Source organism: Lepidochelys olivacea, assembly GCF_965140295.1.
Source record: "Lepidochelys olivacea isolate rLepOli2 genome assembly, chromosome: 1".
Classification (NCBI taxonomy): Eukaryota; Metazoa; Chordata; order Testudines; family Cheloniidae; genus Lepidochelys; species Lepidochelys olivacea.
Window position 1 is genome coordinate 296765864 of NC_140411.1, and position 10336 is coordinate 296776199.

Here is a 10336-nt window from a genome sequence, read left to right on the forward strand (position 1 = left end):
CGCGTGTGTAGCCCCAGTGAAATGCAGGTATGGACCACATGTCACAAGGAAATGACCTGCTTTTGAATTTTCCTTTTATTTAAAAAAAAAAAATTAAATACTTGAAATTGAAACAAAACATTAGTTTTGCGTCAAACACATACTCTGTTGTTCACACAGATCTAATAATGAACACCAAATAGACATGGAAAAAATATCTTCAGTGGTTACACATTAAACTTCAGGAATTTTTTTTTGTATTGTTCTCAAGTGAACAACAGCGTCACTTTGTAGTTTTCAGAATGTTTGAACCATGAAATCTTTACTCTTTGGTCCAGGGAAGAGGGGAATATGGATTATTAGGGCTGTCAATTAATTGCAGTTAACTCATGCGATTAACTCAAAAAAATTAATCGCACTTTTAATCATACTGTTAAACAATAATAGAATACCAACTGAAATTTATTATAAATATTTATGGATGTTTTTCTACATTTTTAAATATATTGATTTCAGTTACAACACAGAATACAAAGTGTACAGTGCTCACTTTATATTATTTTTTATTGCAAATATTTGCACTGTAATGGAATGGTGGTCGAAGCATGAAGGACATATGAATGTTTAGCACATCTGGCACGTAAATATCTTGTGACACCGGTGCCATGAGAATGCCTGTTCTCACTTTCAGATGGCATTGTAAACAAGAAGTGGGCAGCATTATTTCCTGCAAATGTAAACAGACTTGTTTGTCTGAGTGATTGGCTGAACAAGAAGTAGGACTGAGTGGACTGGTAGGCTCTAAAGTTTTACATTGTTTTATTTTTGAGCGTAGTTAATCTTTTTATATAATTCTACTTTTGTAAGTTCAATTTTAATGATAAAGACCTTGCACTACAGTACTTGTATAAGGTGAATTGAAATACTGTTTCTTTTGTTTCTCTTTTACAGTGCAAATATTTGTAGTCCAAAAGTAAATATAAAGTGAGCTCTGTTCACTTGGTATTGTGTTGTAATTGAAATCAATATATTTGAAAATACAGAAAACATCAAAAGTATTTAAATAAATGATATCTATTAATATTTAACAGCGCGATTAATTTTTTTAAATCACTTGACAGCCATATTGATTATCCAATTTTTAATCTGGTGTGCATTTATAAACCGCAATACTGGGCTGTTGAGTCTCCTGCATTGTTGGGTTATTCATAGGCATAAGAACTCTGAAATCTGCCTCCTGTTGCTGTTATTACTGAGACTTTCTTGTAAGCAACTGTGATTAAACTTTTATGGTTCATTTTTACTAAAGTTGGGAGAAATATTTGCTAGTGTAATACACATTTTTATGTTCATGTACTGTAGCATGAACTTGCCTATAAACTCTGCAATCAATTGCTGATTTGTATCATGTTTCCCTGAATTAAAAAACAAAACACAACTTCACAATTGCAAAAGCAAACTACCACAGTAATGATAAATTTAATTTTTTTACCTACTGGTGATATTTATTATCTAGCATCAAAAATGCGATGGACAATAGGAAAACGAAGTATGTACCCAAGGACCTTAGTGGATTTAGTTATCCCACCATCCAGAAACTTCATAGAATTTAAGTTCAGGCTGCTTATGTACAGAACTCATCATCACAATCACTGAAGAGCAAGGACATCTCCAATTTGGGCAACCTTATTGAACATGCTGTAACACCACACATGATATTATGCAATCACTGACAGACTCTGCACCTCTGCAAGATGGTTCTTGACACTTCTAACTTATTCAGCAACACAGTGGATGCACAGCATTCCTCTAGATTGTACTCTAATACAGAACCTGATCCTCAACAACGTTGTAACATTTTCTGTGGTGATATGAGCAATTAATATGCGTAAGTGGTGGTTGTTCATGGGGAAACGTGAGGTTGGGGTTAGTTTTGCATTCAGAAGCGATTCAGAAGAATTTAGTGTCTTTTTGTTGGAAATGCAGTGAACTGAGGCACAATCACTGAGAGTGTACAGACTTGGGGCTCTCCCCAATTCTAGGCTTCTCCGAAAAGTCTCATCCTCAACTCACCCCCCGTGTCCTGTTCTCCCCAAACATAAAAACACTTCTTCTCAGGACATAGACACCTATTCTCCCCCCATCCCTTGCAAAATCTGTTCCCCTCTCTGCTTCCTTCCTTGTATGCTCCTGTCCATGGTGCTGTTGCCTGGTTTGCTGGGGATCCCAGACCGCTCTGAAAGCTGCTGCTTCTCCTGCCCCTTTATAAAGCCTCTTCTCCCCTGCCCCACTGCAGATGTGTAGAATTCTGTATGCCCCACAGACCCCATCTGTCCCTACCTACCTACAGTCCTCCTTGCTCCCCAACTGCCTCTTTAGGGTCTCTGTGCTAAGTAGAACTGGTGACTCCAGGCAGGCTGACAACATTGGAGGAAGGAAGTAGCTGAATTTGATTTGTGCATTGACTTTTTCTAGCAAAAATGATGAATGTGATGATACCTAACTTAAGCTTTCTTAAACCCACAAAGTTTAAAACTTGTCATCTTTCTGAACTCTTTTGACGATGTCTCTGTGAGTGGGTTTGGATGTTCGTTGGTACCGTAGCTCATTAGCTAGAGGAGTTAGGAAAAACCATGAGACTGGAAAAAATTCAAAAGGGTCTAATTTTTAAATGTTTCCTGTACCAAAGCTAGAGAAAATCTGACTATGAAAAATTAAATTGGCCAATGAAGAGCATATGTATAAAACTTGGAGACTGAATTCAAACATTTGGGTATAAAAGTTTTAGTCCTGCATTAACTGCACATCTCAATACAGTTTTAACTATAAAGCCTCTGTAATATACAAATCTTACCAGTGTAATTTAAAGTCTATGGACAGTTATGTATTAAGCGCTAAAGATGCGGAAGATTTAGTATTGGCTCTCTTTCATTTACAATTTTATTTTGTAGCCCAGAAGACAGACCTGCTCCAATGAGTGCTTCAGAAATCATTTTTGCAATAGATCTCCTTCCACTGGAGAATCCTTCTCCAGCTATAGAAATGATTGGTGAGTATTTGCTAACGCTTTACCCAAATTACCATGTAAGTTTTAGCATTGTAGATGCTGTAATTGCAGTTAAGGGATGCTTTCATTTATATTTTATTACCCCCAAATACATGTAATTTTCTTACGCTCATTGCTAAACAAAAGCCTGCATTTTTCCTTTAAAATCTGGTATTGGAAATGGAGACCTCAGTTCAGCAATCCATCCCTGTTCACCAAAGCATGTGAGTACATGCTTAAGTCTCACTGGTTTGAATAGAATTTAACTACATGCTTAACTTAATGCTTTGCTGAGTTAGATAAGACCAATATTAGTTGACTCTCAGAATAATGAGAGAACACTATTCAGAGCAAGGGCAGAGTTTAAAAAAAAATTAGGTTGCTCATGTAGCAGAGAAAATCTTCTGTTGTTGATCTATCTTGGCACAGAGAGGAGTACTTTTCCATCTCCCTGAACCATCGTTTGCTAAATGGCCCAGTACTTTTAAGTCAATAAATAAGGAGATCACAAATATTTTGGGGTTGTTCAGGTGGGTGGTCATGATAAGGGAAAGTTTGGGAACTCATGATGCGTACAAAATGTCTAAAGAAAGAGAAAAATAATGAAAACCTTGAACACTAGTTGGATAACAAAACAGGGAGAAATTATATGTCATTATTTAGTACTGTATAACTTAAGAAATGCAATTCCTCCTCACTTGTCCCATATAGCTTACCAATACTAAATGTCAGGGTAACCAAGTTTCTTCACTCCTTAACCTCATCACAGACCTTTTCTTCAGGCTGTATATTTGGGAGTCTTCTAGAGGATTGATGAATGCTGAAACTCTACTCTACTCTTCTCTTGAGGAGTTCATGAATTTAAAGTCCCATACTCAATTCCTTCATAACCTTATGAGATGTTATCCAGCACATCACTTCCCAAACCTAATCTGTGTGTCTGTTTATGACCCAGTCAAAAGATGTCAGATATTGCATTCTGCTGTCATCTTAGTAATTCCTGCTTTTCCTTAGTATCATAGCTTAACATGCTCTGGGACATTTTTACTCAGTTGTATGTTCAGGTGGGTGGGCATGAAAAAATCTTGAAACTTTAAACATGTAGAAATATTTTAAAACTAATTTAGGAATAATTGCCTTTTATTAAATTTGCTTGTGTCAATTACTGACATGCATAATATCCAAGACTGGTATAATGCAAACTGTTTAAAAAAAGTTCTGAAATTTATCTTGCAGTACAGAACTTACAGAAATTCATACGGTGATCAGACAGAAGAGACGAGAACTGGAATTGTTGTCATCCTCTGTGTTAGCTAGAGTTCAAAGGTAAATAAATGTTTCCTATCCAAAGTGTTCAATGGTTTTAAGTGGATAAAAGTTTAAATGGATACTCAGATTTGAAATCACATTATTCAATTGTTAGAGAAAACTAAAATCTGTTTTCAGATCATAATTTTCTTCATTTTCACAGCTTATTTGCTACTTTTTATGTAAATTGAGACTTTTTATTGTACATCCTGGTACTTGCTTTTCATGTGCATCAGTGCAATAACCTCGCTGTGCACTGATCTGTGAGCCTACATGTGCCATTTTTCATACGTGTGAGTTTAATTTTAGTTTGCATGATTCAGGGAATGTCAGTGTTTGTTGTTGTTTATTTTTAGAATATTCTTCTGATTTAAACGCAGACTACTAAATCTCAAGACTTAAACCTCAACTTTAAACCAGTTAGGCTTAACCTCTCCCATGATTGGTTGTGACTTTCTTCAACCTGGGGAGGAAAAAAAATCCACATTTTTCACCCCATGGTGGATAAAAAATGGGGGAGATGGATGGACCTTGACAGTGTTAGCAAATGAAACGCAAAGCACATTCAATTTCAGTTTCTTCTTCTTTTTCATTGTCTCCGCCTATGACAGAGGTAGGCAGACTACGGCCCGCGGGCCACATCTGGCCTGCGGCACTGTCCTGCCTGGCCCCTGAGCTCCTGGCTGGGGAGGCTCGCCCTCGTCCCCTCCCCCGCAGTGATGCCGCTGCGCCGCTAGCACTTTGGCCTGCCACTCCTGCTGGGCAGCACTGGTGGTGTGGCTGGCTCCAGTGGGGCTGTGAGCTCCTGTTGCTCTGAGCAGCATGGTAAGGGGGTGGGGGGTTGGATAAGGGGCAGGGGGTCCTGGAGGGCAGTCAGGGGAGGGGGAGCAGGGGGTGGGGGTGGTTGGATGGGTGTGGGAGTCCTGGGGGGGCCTGTCAAGGGGCAGGGGTGTGGATAGGGGTCAGTGGATGGGAAGCACGGGGGGTTGGATGGGGGTGGGGTCAGGGGAGGGGTGGGTTGGAGGTTCTGAGGCGTGCGGGGAGGGGGTGGGGGCCAGGCTGTTTGGGGAGGCACAGTCTTCCCTACCCGGCCCTCCATACAGTTTCGCAACCCTGATGTGGCCCTGGGGCCAAAAAGTTTGCCCATCCCTTGCCTATGACCTTCTAAATTTTGAGATCAGTTATACTGGCTGTGTAATGGAAATGTTCTATAGCTGCTTTGAATAGTTCCTCAGTTTTGTTCTTGTGTGATTCCATTTGTTAATTAGATCAAGCCAGATTTCACTGAGACTGTGCCAATAATGCCATCAGCTCATCTGTCAAATCCCTCCAAAATTTCCTTCAATTGCATTTGTAAGTTTAGTGTCTTTCTGTAGATTCTTTTGAGTATGCTTGGTTTTTTGCATTGAGCAATAGAGGACTTTGATCGAATTTTCACACGCCCTTGGTAGTTCAATGCAAAGGTAGAGATACAATTTTCCTGAGAGCTCAACTGAATATGATTGCAAATGGGAAGATGGAGCATCAGTCTTTCATTTTCTAACAGCCAAATAGGGTGATAGTTGTTGCAGAAGTCTTATTTTTGGACTTCAGATGTGTTTTACGAGTGTGGTAAGTGTTACTACTTTATCAAAAAGACAGTGCTGAACACACATTCATCAGAAATTTTCAAAATAATTGCATGAGGAGTTCTCTCATCTTTTTTTTTTCTGTCTTTCAATTCTTTGTTTTCTGAGCAAATGGGAGAGATTTCTTAAACTTCCTTCTGTGTGCTTAGATGACATACATAATCAGCAGTTTGGACCACTTTTCTGCTGTTTAAATTGAAAACAGAATCAACATAATTAAGAATAAAATGAAATCCCTCAACAGATGAGTGTAACTGTTAATCAGACACAAGGACTAACTCAATACCTTGCATTAATATCAGTGTTGATTATTATAGTTTTTCTTTTTTTCCTGTATTTTTTTCTCTTGCAACTTCTAGTGCTATACTTAAGTTATTCTGTCTGGTGGAGTAAACTCAGGGAAAAATACTTCTATGTAGAGGGCTATTTTGTTTGCGTATCACAAGATTGCAACTTTTTTGTCAAGTTGAATTTAAGCCTGTCGTTTGTTGAAAAGTCTTATTGATTGATATTTGCTATTCTTTTTGTTTTTAACGAGAAAAGACAGCTCCTGATAAATCTTATGTTGTAAACCTGCTGGAAGTCTTGGAACAACATTTAACTTAACCATTATAATTTAGATGTTTACTTCATGTGCTGAGAATCATGATAGTATCAAAAATGTCATTTACAGAATCCTCAAACTCACCTTTGTTCTGCTTTTCAATTTCATTAGAAAGTTTAATTCAAAGTCATGCTTGATGTTGAAGAATCCAAAAAAACCCATATGAAATGAGCATGAATTCTTTGTTTTACTACTTATCTCGTTCTGACAGTGTTTGTTTTAGTGTGGAAAAACAGTTTTAATTACTTCAGTTCATTCAGTGAATTATTTCCTACTACTTACTTCAGCTCTAGGCATATTGAATGAGAAATTTATACATAGGTGTTTAGTAATCATTTCCCTAATCTTCACTTGCAGCGTTAATCAGCAGATTTCACATTTACTACAGGTAAAACTAGAAATGATCTAGTGAAATCAACCGTGTGAAGGGAAAAAAAAAAAGATGAACTAGCCAGCTTTTATGTTGAACCATGTTGTCAGATATCCTGTTTACTTTCTAGAAGTATCTGGTTTCTAGTCATCTTAGCTCTGTTAAAATTCATAAATCCACCTTGTCTTCAGCACCCGATGACAGTTGACTCTGTAGGCTAGCCACACCACTTTCCCCAGTCACCAGTAACTTTACCCACTTTTCTTCCCCTCTAGATTTCTAGGCAGTTCTGTAACTTTCTTATAGTTTCCTAATAACAAGATCCTTGATGATGTCACCACTTCCCTTTCTATTTTTAGAATAGTTTTCCTTTGCTGATATGAGGTGTTTAGGTTCTAATTTCAGAGTGATACAGAAATTTAAAAAGATAGATCAGTGGATGGTGTGTTTTGGGTTTTGATACCCCACTCTCCAACAACTCTGCCCTGCCCAAGCAAAACCCATCTTGTTATGTCCATATGTTCTCCATATTAGTGAATATACCAGTATTTGTTAACTTCCCCTGACCGCAGCAAACCAACTGACTCTCCATATAACATGATATGGCACACTGGATTTCTTACATCTGTGGTGGAAACTTCTGGTTCTTCCCTACATCCATAAAAGAAACGTTTCTGGAGAAAATGATAACTCTTCACTCCCCATACTCTTTTTCCAGAACTTCTGTGTCTGAGGGAGAAGGAATCTCTCATCCCTTCACTGTGCTCCAGCTGGAGATGGATTCTCTTAGTAGTATTTCTTCTGCTTAGCCAATGGAGGGGAGATTATTATTGGACTGACTGTGAGGGCCTACAGCAGGACTCTGGATTTTTCTACTGAAACCTTGCTTCAGGTTGTTATGTCTGATTTCATCTAAAGGATTGTAGGGAGTTAGTTAGTTTGGCTTTTGTCAATGAATAAGGACTCCTGAAGAATACATCTTTCTGGGAAAGAAAGCCTACTCATCAGCTTTGACTCTCTGTATCACTACCTATGAGGCAGTCCTAAGTATAATGTTCCATTTGTCAGCATGGTGAAACATGATATTACATGCTTAGTACATTAAATGACATTGTTATATCTTATTTTTCTAAAGTTCTTCATAAACCATTGTACCTTTTTCATTGCTTCATTGTTTTTTAATATTACAGAAGTCCCTTCGTGTTTTGTGAAGCTGAAGCGGAAACCTTTCTTCTTGCTTCCAGTGTAATGCCAGGGACTGTTTTTCCAACATATACCACGCCTTTGGAAAATTTTGGTAAACTTTTTTTTTTGTAAGTTTTATTTATAGTTCATATAAACTGTTGTCCCACTATGATTCTCTAAATTAGATGAAGTGTTCAGTTATAAAGAAAAATTGTAATCAGATGCAGTACAATTAGTACGCTTCAAACCCAGATATTTTCATAATCAATTTTCAAGGTTAAAATTTAGGAGGTAAACTGTTGTGCCAGTTTCCAAATAATTGGTCAGTTACATAAAACACTTGTTTTCTTCATTTAGTGAAGAGCAAAATGTTTTCTATATAAAATTTTCTTCTGTATATCAAAATTATATGAATCTTATATTTACTCTTGTAACCTTATCAAACTTGTCGAAAGGATGGATAGCAGCTTTGCTGATATGTTTATATATTATTTAACAACCTAGACTGTCAGTGCTCTATTAAATGTTGTGAAGGAAGCAATCTTGTACAGGAGCAAGAGGAGTGGTTTAGATTAGTATTTAATTGGTGGGGCACAGCCCATCACCAAAAGGTGAGGGGGAAAAACTGGCAGAATTGTTTTGATCTTTAAGTAGGAATTTGGGGCTGGGGCAGCAGTGAAGGAGCATACTCTCCCTCCTGCTGCGGTAACTGCCATCTAGTCCCTGCTCTAGTCCCTTCTGCCCTCAAACCCAGTTAGAACGGAGATCTTCCTCCTCCCCATAACCTGCACAGCTTTGAGATGTGGGAAGCAGAGCTTTCAGAGACAGCGGAACTATCATCAAAACCTCTTTGAAGCAGTATTGCCTCAGAGCGAAGTGCTGGGCAAGCAGAGAGAGACTTTGGGTCTTCAATGCTAGCGGCAAAAGCAGGGAAACAGCTACCAAGGGACAAGAGGAGGGGGTGAGAATAGCTCCAGCAGTAAAAGTACAAAATTGTAGCAAGCAAAAACTTTACCCCTCTCTTGGGTGGGGGGAGGGAAAAATTGACTCGTCAGGGCTCCACTGTTTAGTAGTGCAAGTTAATTGGCTCTCTTTCCCCTCACTCCTGTCCATGTTCCTATCCTGCATCCAGTAGTGATAGGAGAACATGTTAGCTGGATGCCGCCGCTAAAATTCTCAGTGACTAAATAGTTAATATTGACATTTAAATTATAACTATTTTCAACTGGGTGTCAACTTTGCAATTATTAAAGCTGTATAATGTCCCTCAAAGCTATTGTTTCACTCCATCTGCAGATTCAGGAGCGCATTTCAGTAGTTCATATTTTAAAGGCTTTCTTCACCTTAAAGGGGGTAGAAACTTAAGGTTTGTCCACACCTGGGAGTTATACCAGGATAGCTACAGTTTTATAGTTATTCTGCTATAGCTGTGTTGGTCAATTTCGCCATACAGCCAAGCCCTTAATGTGCTTTAAATTAAACTCAGACAGAAATTGGAGCCAGTAGAGAGAAATTCGGGAGAAACGTAAAAGCTTTATTATTGAGTCTACTTTTAAAATTGGGGGAGGGGAGTACATTTAAATATAACTTGAAAAATTGGTTAACTTTCATACACTTCCTCTCTTTGGGGCTGGTCCTATTTTGTGGTTGCAGATATTTGACTTAGGAACTTGATCCTCTTAATTGAAGGTGGGGTCAGCAATTAAGAAAAGGGCTCTTCTCAGGATGCTTAGGGACTGCCCTTCAGTGATTGAGATGTGGCATAGGAAAGCGCATGATTCCAGCTGCTCTTTTTTTAAACATGGAGCTAGGTTGATGGGAATCCGCTGCAATGGAATGCGGGAGTGCTAGACTTCTCCCCTGAAGTGAGGGGCTTCTCTATTAGACTGCACCAAAAGTAGAAGTGTATACATTTTTTATTTGAAAAGTTAATGAAATAAAATATTGAACATTATTTTATTTAAACAGGTCCCAAATTGTTATTCATATTGGGCCTAATTAGGGTTGATAACGCTAGCAACTCTTCAAGTGTTGTTGACACTGCATATACCTAATGCAAGACAGGGAACTAAAATCTTTCACATTGCCCGCTAGAAGAAGCACAAAACACTGAGTTCGGGTCTTGCCAGGGAAATGAGAGGAAATGATTTTCACACCATTTTAAAATTAAAAAATCTGTGGTTTTTTTATCATGCCTATTCATTTGTTCTCTTTAT

The 10336-nt window shown here is 38.3% G+C and overlaps 1 protein-coding gene across 2 annotated transcripts in view; it reads left to right on the plus strand.

Annotated features, from left to right (window-relative positions):
* The window catches only part of SCAF11 (SR-related CTD associated factor 11), a 70064-nt gene that overhangs the window by 46031 nt on the left and 13697 nt on the right, over window positions 1-10336 (plus strand). For both annotated transcript variants that reach the window (XM_084616721.1, XM_084616720.1), the window contains exons 9-11: window positions 2931-3028; window positions 4262-4351; window positions 8126-8232. In XM_084616721.1, coding sequence (XP_084472847.1) covers window positions 2931-3028; window positions 4262-4351; window positions 8126-8232 — 295 coding nt within the window. The remainder of the gene's footprint in view (window positions 1-2930; window positions 3029-4261; window positions 4352-8125; window positions 8233-10336) is intronic.